This window comes from Xenopus tropicalis, chromosome 7 (assembly GCF_000004195.4).
Source record: "Xenopus tropicalis strain Nigerian chromosome 7, UCB_Xtro_10.0, whole genome shotgun sequence".
In the NCBI taxonomy this organism is placed as follows: Eukaryota; Metazoa; Chordata; class Amphibia; order Anura; family Pipidae; genus Xenopus; species Xenopus tropicalis.
Window position 1 is genome coordinate 300,615 of NC_030683.2, and position 13,609 is coordinate 314,223.

General features: G+C 53.8%; 1 protein-coding gene across 2 annotated transcripts in view; it reads left to right on the forward strand.

The window, feature by feature from the left end:
• LOC100488704 (ephrin type-B receptor 5-like) overlaps nt 1–13,609 on the forward strand; it is a 47,692-nt gene that overhangs the window by 11,818 nt on the left and 22,265 nt on the right. For both annotated transcript variants that reach the window (XM_031906332.1, XM_031906333.1), the window contains exons 4-6: nt 4,992–5,150; nt 9,408–9,740; nt 10,278–10,402. In XM_031906332.1, the coding sequence (XP_031762192.1) occupies nt 4,992–5,150; nt 9,408–9,740; nt 10,278–10,402 (617 nt within the window). The remainder of the gene's footprint in view (nt 1–4,991; nt 5,151–9,407; nt 9,741–10,277; nt 10,403–13,609) is intronic.

Here is a 13,609-nt window from a genome sequence, read left to right on the forward strand (position 1 = left end):
CACACATTATGTGAATATGGGCCCAATGGGCAGTGAATATGGGCCGGACTGGTTCTGTGGGTACTGGGAATGCCTGTATATTGGGGTCTCTACCCCACCTTCCCTACATGCCCCTACGGCCCCCCTTCAGCCCAGGTTTGTTACCCCCCCACCGCTCCCCTTCCCATCCTGCTTTTCCCCCCGACCAATGAGATTGTTTCAATCTAATCCCCTCAATCCATTTATCCATAATCCCTTTTCCTTGGGTGGGAGATTGAAAGCAGAAATGGATTTAATGGCACCACCTGTTTGTTGCAAATAACGTGTCGTTAGAATTACCCGGTCTCCATGGCAACAGAACTCCATATAAACAACATGATGGTTAATATTAATTAAAATGCAGGAAACAGAGCCCCCATTGAATGGTGTTTGCCGAATACCATACAACCAATGGGAAGGGCCCCTGTAACGGTGGGGCAGTACCAGATGCCCCAAATGCCCCTCCCTGGGTTCCATCTCTGATTTATTCAGGGAAATCACGGCTCATCGCAAGGTTAGGGTGCAGTCACCCAGAACTGTCCCACCGCCGAGACCCCCACCCTTTCCCTCCCATAAGTGGCGTCTCCCGTAATTGAACATGAAAGGTTCCTGATGGGTTTGTGTGAAGGTTCCTGGGTCTCTGGTGGGTTTGTGAGAGCAGAACCAGGTGCCGGGGGCAGAAAGTCTCTCTGATTCCCCCGTAGCCGCGGGCTCCTTCCTCTAAGTGTTTCCCAACATGGTGTTTGTGCATCTCCTTCATGTCCAATTAGGCTCCTCTCCATCTCCTCCATCTCCTCCATCTCGCCCCGAGCCAACAGGCCCCGCCATGGACGTCAGCGCAGGAATTCTACTCCCTTTGTTCTCTTGTGGCCTGAACTCCCTCCCTCTCTCCGGGGATTCTTTCATTTCCAACTGACCTAGAATCTGGGAGAATCCATTGCCCATGCCCCATCCCTACGGTGGGAAAGGGCCCCATTGTCCCCTCCATTGGCCCATTATTATCTGTTATTAACCCAACACTGGGACACTGGGAAGTCATTGCACGGCACCGTGACCCACAATGCAATGGGAAGGGGCCTTATGCTCTTATTCTAACTGGCCAAACACCCACCAATCAATCTGCTGAATCCCAGTCCAATGGGTGCCTCCATATTGATTATTTACAGTACAGGTCCCCTATACACTCATTACATACAGTAACCACATCATATACACTTACAGGTATAGGATCTATTATCCAGAATGCTAGGGACCCCGAGTTTTCCAGATAAGGGGTATTTCTGTAATTAGGAAGTCTACCAATAACTCATTTAACCATTAAATAAACCCAATAGGGCTGTTCTGCCCCAATAAGGGGTAATTATATCTTAGTTGGGATCAAGTACAGGTACTGTTTTATTATTACAGAGAAAAGGGAATCATTTAACCATTAAATAAACCCAATAGGGCTGTTCTGCCCCAATAAGGGGTAATTATATCTTAGTTGGGATCAAGTACAGGTACTGTTTTATTATTACAGAGAAAAGGGAATCATTTAACCATTAAATAAACCCAATAGGGCTGTTCTGCCCCAATAAGGGGTAATTATATCTTAGTTGGGATCAAGTACAGGTACTGTTTTATTATTACAGAGAAAAGGGAATCATTTAACCATTAAATAAACCCAATAGGGCTGTTCTGCCCCCAATAAGGGGTAATTATATCTTAGTTGGGATCAAGTACAGGTACTGTTTTATTATTACAAGGAAAAAGAAAATAAGGAGATTGTGGCCCTTTATCTGCTGACGTTTCTGCCCTATGGGGGGGTACAACATCCCGTGGGCTGTAGCCCCTAGGATTCTGCCAGGGGAGGCTGAGAGCTGCAGTTGTGCAATGGCCGGAAAGCTGGGGATTAGAACTGCCCTGAATCCATCTAATTCCGCTTTGTGCCAATAAGACTTTTGCTCTAAATCCCAATGGATATTTCCATGTTTGTATATACGGCTTTAATCCCTGCACCCCCCCCCCCCCCTCTAATCACTGGTTCTGGTTCTGATGTTTTTGCCCCACCAATGATAACAAGCCAAACCGGCCCAGATACAGCCAAACTGGCCCAAACAGAACCCCCCCAGCCCCGGGTCCCACAGATACAGGGAGAAGGTCCTTATGCTGAGCCCGGCCCAAATACAGCCAAACCGGCCCAAACAGAACCCCCCCAGCCCCGGGTCCCACAGATACAGGGAGAAGGTCCTTATGCTGAGCCCGGCCCAGATACAGCCAAACCGGCCCAAACAGAACCCCCCCAGCCCGGGTCCCACAGATACAGGGAGAAGGTCCGTATGCTGAGCCGGCCCAGATACAGCCAAACCGGCCCAAACAGAACCCCCCCAGCCCCGGGTCCCACAGATACAGGGAGAAGGTCCGTATGCTGAGCCCGGCCCAGATACAGCCAAACCGGCCCAAACAGAACCCCCCCAGCCCCGGGTCCCACAGATACAGGGAGAAGGTCCTTATGCTGAGCCCGGCCCAGATACAGCCAAACCGGCCCAAACAGAACCCCCCCAGCCCCGGGTCCCACAGATACAGGGAGAAGGTCCGTATGCTGAGCCCGGCCCAGATACAGCCAAACCGGCCCAAACAGAACCCCCCCAGCCCCGGGTCCCACAGATACAGGGAGAAGGTCCTTATGCTGAGCCCGGCCCAGATACAGCCAAACCGGCCCAAACAGAACCCCCCCAGCCCCGGGTCCCACAGATACAGGGAGAAGGTCCGTATGCTGAGCCCGGCCCAGATACAGCCAAACCGGCCCAAACAGAACCCCCCCAGCCCCGGGTCCCACAGATACAGGGAGAAGGTCCGTATGCTGAGCCCGGCCCAGATACAGCCAAACCGGCCCAAACAGAACCCCCCCAGCCCCGGGTCCCACAGATACAGGGAGAAGGTCCTTATGCTGAGCCCGGCCCAGATACAGCCAAACCGGCCCAAACAGAACCCCCCAGCCCCGGGTCCCACAGATACAGGGAGAAGGTCCTTATGCTGAGCCCGGCCCAGATACAGCCAAAACCGGCCCAAACAGAACCCCCCCAGCCCCAGGTCCCACAGATACAGGGAGAAGGTCCTTATGCTGAGCCCGGCCCAGATACAGCCAAACCGGCCCAAACAGAACCCCCCCAGCCCCGGGTCCCACAGATACAGGGAGAAGGTCTTATGCTGAGCCCGGCCCAGATACAGCCAAACCGGCCCAAACAGAACCCCCCCAGCCCCGGGTCCCACAGATACAGGGAGAAGGTCCTTATGCTGAGCCCGGCCCAGATACAGCCAAACCGGCCCAAACAGAACCCCCCCAGCCCCGGGTCCCACAGATACAGGGTGAAGGTCCTTATGCTGAGCCCGGCCCAGATACAGCCAAACCGGCCCAAACAGAACCCCCCCAGCCCCGGGTCCCACAGATACAGGGAGAAGGTCCTTATGTTGGATGGTGGGTTTGTCTCTCTCCTAATGGAACATTCCTCATTGAAGCCTATAAGTTCTATTGTGGCTCAATCCCCCCACAAATGAGGGGAAAATGAGCCGTGGGGTCTCAGTCTCAGTAGGTGTAACAAGTGGAGCTGCCGCAGGGAGGGAAAGGGTTAAGGGCCCAGTGGTCCCATTATACTGGCGCTGGGCGGCAGGACACACACTTTATAGATTTTCCACTCAACTTGATTCTGAGAGAGAAATCTGAGGCTTCTGAATAATAGAAGAGGGTTGTGTATATGTGTGTGTGGGGGGGGGCACGTGGGGCAGGTGGGGGCAGGCGGGGGCAGAGGCTCAGGGAGTCTGAGATACTCGTTACTCACAGCAGGAAAATCACCCAGTGTCACCCAGCTGGGCACATGGTACAATTAATATATCCCAAACCCAATACATAATAACCAGTCATTCCCCTGCTAGAAAGTTCATGTAGGAGCCACTCATATCAGTCAGTAAATAGATCCCAATACAAACAGCTGATGTGACTCTATAATAACCAGTCATTCCCCTGCTGGAAAGTTCATGTAGGAGCCGCTCATATCATTCAGTAAATAGATCCCAATACAAACAGCTGATGTGACTCTATAATAACCAGTCATTCCCCTGCTGGAAAGTTCATGTAGGAGCCCGCTCATATCAGTCAGTAAATAGATCCCAATACAAACAGCTGATGTGACTCTATAATAACCAGTCATTCCCCTGCTGGAAAGTTCATGTAGGAGCCGCTCATATCAGTCAGTAAATAGATCCCAATACAAACAGCTGATGTGACTCTATAATAACCAGTCATTCCCCTGCTGGAAAGTTCATGTAGGAGCCGCTCATATCATTCAGTAAATAGATCCCAATACAAACAGCCGATGTGACTCTATAATAACCAGTCATTCCCCTGCTGGAAAGTTCATGTAGGAGCCGCTCATATCAGTCAGTAAATAGATCCCAATACAAACAGCTGATGTGACTCTATAATAACCAGTCATTCCCCTGCTGGAAAGTTCATGTAGGAGCCGCTCATATCATTCAGTAAATAGATCCCAATACAAACAGCTGATGTGACTCTATAATAACCAGTCATTCCCCTGCTGGAAAGTTCATGTAGGAGCCGCTCATATCATTCAGTAAATAGATCCCAATACAAACAGCTGATGTGACTCTATAATAACCGGTCATTCCCCTGCTGGAAAGTTCATGTAGGAGCCGCTCATATCATTCAGTAAATAGATCCCAATACAAACAGCCGATGTGACTCTATAATAACCAGTCATTCCCCTGCTGGAAAGTTCATGTAGGAGCCGCTCATATCAGTCAGTAAATAGATCCCAATACAAACAGCCGATGTGACTCTATAATAACCAGTCATTCCCCTGCTGGAAAGTTCATGTAGGAGCCGCTCCCCTGCTGGAAAGTTCATGTATAGAAATGTCTGTGTATCGGTGCTGCTTTTTGCTCTGTGTTTAACCCTTTCCATTTGCCCCCTACAGCCTGCCCCCCGGGCACGTACAGGCCCCCGGACTCACCAATCAGCCGCTGCCTTCCCTGCCCCAGTAACAGCAACACAATTACCTCAGGGGCCCTGGGCTGTGTGTGCGACAAGGGGTATTACCGCACCCCCGAGGAGAACCCACAATCCCCCTGTACTGGTGAGTCACGAGATGCTGTTTCTCTCACTCTGCATGGGTATTGGCTGCTAAGGGATACGCCCACAGTCTGGGTATTGGCTGCTAAGGGATACGCCCACAGTCTGGGTATTGGCTGCTAAGGGATACGCCCAAAGTCTTGGTATTGGCTGCTAAGGGATACGCCCACAGTCTGGGTATTGGCTGCTAAGGGATACGCCCACAGTCTGGGTATTGGCCGGACCACAGGGATACGCCCACAGTCTGGGTATTGGCCACCCCGCAGGGATACGCCCACAGTCTGGGTATTGGCCGCCCCACAGGGATACGCCCACAGTCTGGGTATTGGCCGCCCCACAGGGATATGCCCACAGTCTGGGTATTGGCCCCCCGACAGGGATACGCCCACAGTCTGGGTTTTGGCCGCCCCACAGGGATACGCCCACAGTCTGGGTATTGGCCGCCCCACAGGGATACGCCCACAGTCTTGGTATTGCTCCCCCCACAGGGATACGCCCACAGTCTGGGTATTTGCCACCCCACAGGGATACGCCCACAGTCTGGGTATTGGCCCCCCACAGGGATACGCCCACAGTCTGGGTATTGGCCACCCCACAGGGATACGCCCACAGTCTGGGTATGGGCCACCCCACAGGGATACGCCCACAGTCTGGGTATTGGCCGTCCCACAGGGATACCCCACAGTCTGGGTATTGGCCCCCCACAGGGATACGCCCACAGTCTGGGTATTGGCCACCCCACAGGGATACGCCCACAGTCTGGGTATTGGCCACCCCACAGGGATACGCCCACAGTCTGGGTATTGGCCACCCCACAGGGATTCGCCCACAGTCTTGGTATTGGCCACCCACAGGGATATGCCCACAGTCTGGGTTTTGGCCGTCCCACAGGGATACGCCCACAGTCTGGGTATTGGCCACCCCACAGGGATACGCCCACAGTCTGGGTATTGGCCGCCCCACAGGGATACGCCCACAGTCTGGGTATTGGCTCCCCCACAGAGATACGCCCACAGTCTGGGTTTTGGCCGCCCCACAGGGATACGCCCACAGTCTGGGTATTGGCCGCCCCACAGGGATACGCCCACAGTCTGGGTATTGGCCGTCCCACAGGGATACGCCCACAGTCTGGGTATTGGCCGTCCCACATGGATACGCCCACAGTCTGGGTATTGGCCACCCCGCAGGGATAAGCCCACAGTCTGGGTATTGGCCACCCCACAGGGATACGCCCACAGTCTGGGTATTGGCCACCCCACATGGATACCCCCACAGTCTGGGTATTGGCTTCCCCACAGGGATACGCCCACAGTCTGGGTATTGGCCACCCCACAGGGATACGCCCACAGTCTGGGTATTGGCCACCCCACAGGGATACGCCCACAGTCTGGGTATTGGCTTCCCCACAGGGATACGCCCACAGTCTGGGTATTGGCCGTCACACAGGGATACGCCCACAGTCTGGGTATTGGCCACCCCACAAGGATACGCCCACAGTCTGGGTATTGGCCACCCCACAGGGATACGCCCACAGTCTGGGTATTGGCTTCACCACAGGGATACGCCCACAGTCTGGGTATTGGCCGTCCCACAGGGATACGCCCACAGTCTGGGTATTGGCCGCCCCACAGGGATACGCCCACAGTCTGGGTATTGGCTTCCCCACAGGGATACGCCCACAGTCTGGGGATTGGCCGTCACACAGGGATTCGCCCACAGTCTGGGTATTGGCCACCCCACAGGGATACGCCCACAGTCTGGGTATTGGCCACCCCACAGGGATACGCCCACAGTCTGGGTATTGGCCACCCCACAGGGATACGCCCACAGTCTGGGTATTGGCCGCCCCACAGGGATATGCCCACAGTCTGGGTATTGGCTTCCCCACAGGGATACGCCCACAGTCTGGGTATTGGCCGTCACACAGGGATACGCCCACAGTCTGGGTATTGGCCACCCCACAGAGATACGCCCACAGTCTGGGTATTGGCCGTCACACAGGGATACGCCCACAGTCTGGGTATTGGCCACCCCACAGGGATACAGACAGGGGCAGATTTGTATGAAGGTTTGCTTGCCCTTGGCCTCACCCCTCAAACCCATGCAATATTGGTACTGCTGAACCTGAAGGGACTGGATCAGCGCCGGCGCTCTGTAAATAGCAGGCCCCCCCGCACCCCATTGGCCCCCCCGCACCCCATTGGCCCCAGAACCATGTGGAGCTTCTCATAGGAAAACGAACTGCCCTATAAATATTATTCATTATAATCAAATGTACTGGAAGGTTATTGCCCCATAGAACTGATTGCTGCACAGTAAGGATATAATTGCCCCCACAGTGCAAGTTCCTGTAATAAAGGGCCCAGCTACAGTAACCCATAGCAACCAATAAGATGGCTGCTTTAAAACAGGTGACCAGTAAATGCTAACTGCTGATTGGTCGCTATAGGCGAATCAACCAATGGCACAATGCAGGGTCAGCTGTTGCTGGACTACAACTCCCTTTGCCTATAGAAGGGTGCCGGGAGTTCTACTTCAGGGCCCCGGGGGGGGGCAGTTAAACTTATATACAATAAGTCTGCTTTGCCCCGATACCTTCCAGTAATAGAGACAGCCCATAGTAATGTGGGGAATTTACTGTATTGTGATTGGTTGCGCAGTCCAATAATAGATATTAGTGGGCGGGGCTTGTAGAGACATTAAGGAGAAACTTCTAATATCCTTATAATTTACAGTAGGGGGTATATTGTTATATTAGGGTGTGACCAGATCTTTAAGTACCCCGGGGGGCTTCTCTAACCTCTATGGCATTGGGATCTGTGTTAATTTTTGCCCCAAACACCCCACTGGGGGCAGTTAACCCTTTATAGTTGTAGTGTTTGAGCAGCTGGAGGGCCCCATGGGCACCAGTGTAGGCAGCGGCGGCGCTGGGATGTAAATAAAATATATATCAGGCACCTGGCTGGGGGAGTGAACCCCGACTCTCAGCCAATTGGATCCGTTCCCACTCAGGCTTCTCCGCCATTGGCTGCTCTTTGATTTATGTGTTGGCAGTGCCAGTAAAGGGTAAGTAACACCCCACCCACACCCACACGCCAGGGGAATATATCTGTATAATGGGAAGGGCACATAGGGACACAGCTCCATGGGGGGGGGGTATATCTCACACCATGTGACTGGATTAAAGGGTAAGTAACACCCCACCCACACCCACACGCCAGGGGAATATATCTGTATAATGGGAAGGGCACATAGGGACACAGCTCCATGGGGGGGGGGGTATATCTCACACCATGTGACTGGATTAAAGGGGAAGTGAACACTTATGTTCAATACAAAGAACTGTACATGCATCCGGCCAATGGCTGAGCTGAACTGTAAAACTGTAAAACTGAAAGCCCCTCCTCCCTCGGGGGTTTCCCAGCAATTAGGGAGAATAAAAAAGCACTTAATGCCCTTACTCTTTGCCCCTCTGACATCCATGGGGGGTGTAACTGGATCAGAACCTCCCTAGTGGCAGAACCTTTACTCTCTGCATTGTGCAATATCTGTGTGCCGGGCCCCGGGGGCCCTAAGCCTAATGCAGGGGATGCACAATGCAGTATGTAAGGAACTCCTCCTTATCTTTAAATCCGAGACAGAGAGGTGTTTGGATCCCATTGCCCTGTATATGGCGGAGATTGCCCCCACCTACCCCCCATGATGTAGTTGCCCTGTATGTGGCGGAGATTGCCCCAAGGGAACCTACCCCCCATGATGTAGTTGCCCTGTATGTGGTGGAGATTGCCCCAAGGGAACCTACCCCCCATGATGTAGTTGCCCTGTATGTGGCTGAGATTGCCCCCACCTACCCCCCATGATGTAGTTGCCCTGTATGTGGCGGAGATTGCCCCAAGGGAACCTACCCCCCATGATGTAGTTGCCCTGTATGTGGCTGAGATTGCCCCCACCTACCCCCCATGATGTAGTTGCCCTGTATGTGGCTGAGATTGCCCCCACCTACCCCCCATGATGTAGTTGCCCTGTATGTGGCTGAGATTCCCCCCACCTACCCCCCATGATGTAGTTGCCCTGTATGTGGCTGAGATTGCCCCCACCTACCCTCCATGATGTAGTTGCCCTGTATGTGGCTGAGATTGCCCCCACCTACCCTCCATGATGTAGTTGCCCTGTATGTGGCTGAGATTGCCCCCACCTACCCTCCATGATGTAGTTGCCCTGTATATTCCTGTGCCATTTAATTGCCCTCCTTCCCTTTCAGGACCTCCCTCTGCGCCGTGGGATTTGAATTACGAGGTGACAGGCCCCGGGGCAGTTTCGGCCAGCTGGAGGGCCCCTAAGGACCTGGGGGGGCGCCCGGAGGTGCTGTACTCAGTGGCCTGTAAGGAGTGTATGGGGGGGCGCTGCCTGCGCTGCGGAGAGGGAGTCACCTTCAGACCCAGCCAAGTGGGGCTCATTCACACCAGGGTGCACCTATCGGGGCTGCTACCAGGGGTGCCCTATACCCTCGAGGTGCAGGCAGTCAACCAAGTGTCCGAGCTGAGCCCCGAGCAACCCAAGCACTCCTCCCTCAACCTCAGCATCAGCCAATCAGGTGAGTGGAACATAAGGAAGTGCTACTTTACAGTAAGGGGGGTAGGTACAGGGAACAGCCTCCCAGCAGGGGCGGTAGGACTAATACAGTAAGGGGGGTAGGTACAGGGAACTGCCTCCCAGCAGGGGCGGTGGGACTAATACAGTAAGGGGGGTAGGTACAGGGAACAGCCTCCCAGCAGGGCCGGTGGGACTAATACAGTAAGGGGGGTAGGTACAGGGAACTGCCTCCCAGCAGGGGCGGTGGGACTAATACAGTAAGGGGGGTAGGTACAGGGAACAGCCTCCCAGCAGGGCCGGTGGGACTAATACAGTAAAGGAATAGGGGGGGCTGGGTGAGTCGCCGGGGCCCTGAATTCTCAATGAGACTCTCTGTTGGTGTCTCTGGGGCCGGGGGGTCTCGCTGATGCTGTGACCTAAATTAAAGTGACAGCTCCGGCCGAGCGTCTCGCAGTCACATGTCCCCCAGTGAGCGCGTCTGTGAGTGTCGGTGTTGGACAGAATCTGTTCTTTCCTATTTATATCCCCCCCCCCCCAGTTCCCTCCGCAGTTCCCATCATGCACCAGTTGCACCGATCCAAACAGAGCATCACCCTGACGTGGCCGGAACCGGAGCAGCCCAACGGCAAAATCCTGGACTATCAGCTCTGCTACCGGGAGAAGGTACCCCCCCGACCCCCCCCTGGGGCCCCCCGACACCCCCTGGGCCCCTCACCCCAACATTAAACTGGGCCCAGTTACCCCAGGTTGGGGGGCAGTATAATGTATGTAAGGTACCCCATTAGCTGAGGGTAGATATGGGCCCAGTTACCCCAGGTTGGGGGCAGTAACATGTATCCCATTAGCCCAGGTTGGGGGCAGTAACATGTATCCCATTAGCCCAGGTTGGGGCAGTAACATGTATCCCAATAGCCCAGGTTGGGGGCAGTAACATGTATCCCATTAGCCCAGGTTGGGGTAGTAACATGTATCCCAATAGCCCAGGTTGGGGGCAGTATCATGTATCCCATTAGCCCAGGTTGGGGGCAGTAACATGTATCCCAATAGCCCAGGTTGGGGCAGTAACAAGTATCCCATTAGCCCAGGTTGGGGGCAGTAACAAGTATCCCATTAGCCCAGGTTGGGGGCAGTAACATGTATCCCATTAGCCCAGGTTGGGGGCAGTAACATGTATCCCATTAGCCCAGGTTGGGGGCAGTAACATGTATCCCATTAGCCCAGGTTGGGGGCAGTAACATGTATCCCATTAGCCCAGGTTGGGGGCAGTAACATGTATCCCATTAGCCCAGGTTGGGGGCAGTAACAAGTATCCCATTAGCCCAGGTTGGGGGCAGTAACATGTATCCCATTAGCCCAGGTTGGGGGCAGTAACATGTATCCCAATAGCCCAGGTTGGGGGCAGTAACATGTATCCCAATAGCCCAGGTTGGGGGCAGTAACATGTATCCCATTAGCCCAGGTTGGGGGCAGTAACATGTATCCCATTAGCCCAGGTTGGGGGCAGTAACATGTATCCCAATAGCCCAGGTTGGGGGCAGTAACATTTATCCCATTAGCCCAGGTTGGGGGCAGTAACATGTATCCCAATAGCCCAGGTTGGGGGCAGTAACATGTATCCCATTAGCCCAGGTTGGGGGCAGTAACAAGTATCCCATTAGCCCAGGTTGGGGGCAGTAACATTTATCCCATTAGCCCAGGTTGGGGGCAGTTACATGTATCCCAATAGCCCAGGTTGGGGGCAGTAACATGTATCCCATTAGCCCAGGTTGGGGGCAGTAACAAGTATCCCATTAGCCCAGGTTGGGGGCAGTAACAAGTATCCCATTAGCCCAGGTTGGGGGCAGTTACATGTATCCCAATAGCCCAGGTTGGGGGCAGTAACATGTATCCCATTAGCCCAGGTTGGGGGCAGTAACAAGTATCCCATTAGCCCAGGTTGGGGGCAGTAACAAGTATCCCATTAGCCCAGGTTGGGGGCAGTTACATGTATCCCAATAGCCCAGGTTGGGGGCAGTAACATGTATCCCATTAGCCCAGGTTGGGGGCAGTAACAAGTATCCCATTAGCCCAGGTTGGGGGCAGTAACATGTATCCCAATAGCCCAGGTTGGGGGCAGTAACATGTATCCCAATAGCCCAGGTTGGGGCAGTAACATGTATCCCATTAGCCCAGGTTGGGGGCAGTAACATGTATCCCATTAGCCCAGGTTGGGGGCAGTAACAAGTATCCCATTAGCCCAGGTTGGGGGCAGTAACAAGTATCCCATTAGCCCAGGTTGGGGCAGTAACATGTATCCCATTAGCCCAGGTTGGGGCAGTAACATGTATCCCATTAGCCCAGGTTGGGGGCAGTAACATGTATCCCAATAGCCCAGGTTGGGGGCAGTAACATGTATCCCAATAGCCCAGGTTGGGGGCAGTAACATGTATCCCATTAGCCCAGGTTGGGGCAGTATCATGTATCCCAATAGCCCAGGTTGGGGGCAGTATCATGTATCCCAATAGCCCAGGTTGGGGGCAGTAACATGTATCCCAATAGCCCAGGTTGGGGGCAGTAACATGTATCCCAATAGCCTAGGTTGGGGGGCAGTAACATGTATCCCAATAGCCCAGGTTGGGGGCAGTAACATGTATCCCATTAGCCCAGGTTGGGGGCAGTAACATGTATCCCATTAGCCCAGGTTGGGGGCAGTAACATGTATCCCATTAGCCCAGGTTGGGGGCAGTAACATGTATCCCAATAGCCCAGGTTGGGGGCAGTAACATGTATCCCAATAGCCCAGGTTGGGGGCAGTAACATGTATCCCAATAGCCCAGGTTGGGGGCAGTATCATGTATCCCAATAGCCCAGGTTGGGGGCAGTAACATGTATCCCAATAGCCCAGGTTGGGGCAGTAATATGTATCCCAATAGCCCAGGTTGGGGGCAGTATCATGTATCCCAATAGCCCAGGTTGGGGGCAGTAACATGTATCCCAATAGCCCAGGTTGGGGGCAGTAACATGTATCCCATTAGCCCAGGTTTGGGGGCAGTAACATGTATCCCAATAGCCCAGGTTGGGGGCAGTAACATGTATCCCAATAGCCCAGGTTGGGGGCAGTAACATGTATCCCATAGCCCAGGTTGGGGGCAGTAACATGTATCCCATTAGCCCAGGTTGGGGGCAGTAACATGTATCCCAATAGCCCAGGTTGGGGGCAGTAACATGTATCCCATTAGCCCAGGTTGGGGGCAGTAACATGTATCCCATTAGCCCAGGTTGGGGGCAGTAACATGTATCCCATTAGCCCAGGTTGGGGGCAGTAACATGTATCCCATTAGCCCAGGTTGGGGGCAGTAACATGTATCCCATTAGCCCAGGTTGGGGGCAGTAACATGTATCCCATTAGCCCAGGTTGGGGGCAGTAACATGTATCCCATTAGCCCAGGTTGGGGGCAGTAACATGTATCCCATTAGCCCAGGTTGGGGGCAGTAACATGTATCCCATTAGCCCAGGTTGGGGGCAGTAACATGTATCCCATTAGCCCAGGTTGGGGGCAGTAACATGTATCCCAATAGCCCAGGTTGGGGGCAGTAACATGTATCCCATTAGCCCAGGTTGGGGGCAGTAACATGTATCCATAGCCCAGGTTGGGGGCAGTAACATGTATCCCAATAGCCCAGGTTGGGGGCAGTAACATTGTATCCCATAGCCCAGGTTGGGGGCAGTAACATGTATCCCATTAGCCCAAGGTTGGGGGCAGTAACATGTATCCCAATAGCCCAGGTTGGGGGCAGTAACATGTATCCCAATAGCCCAGGTTGGGGGCAGTAACATGTATCCCATTAGCCAGGTGGGGGCAGTAACATGTATCCCAATAGCCCAGGTTG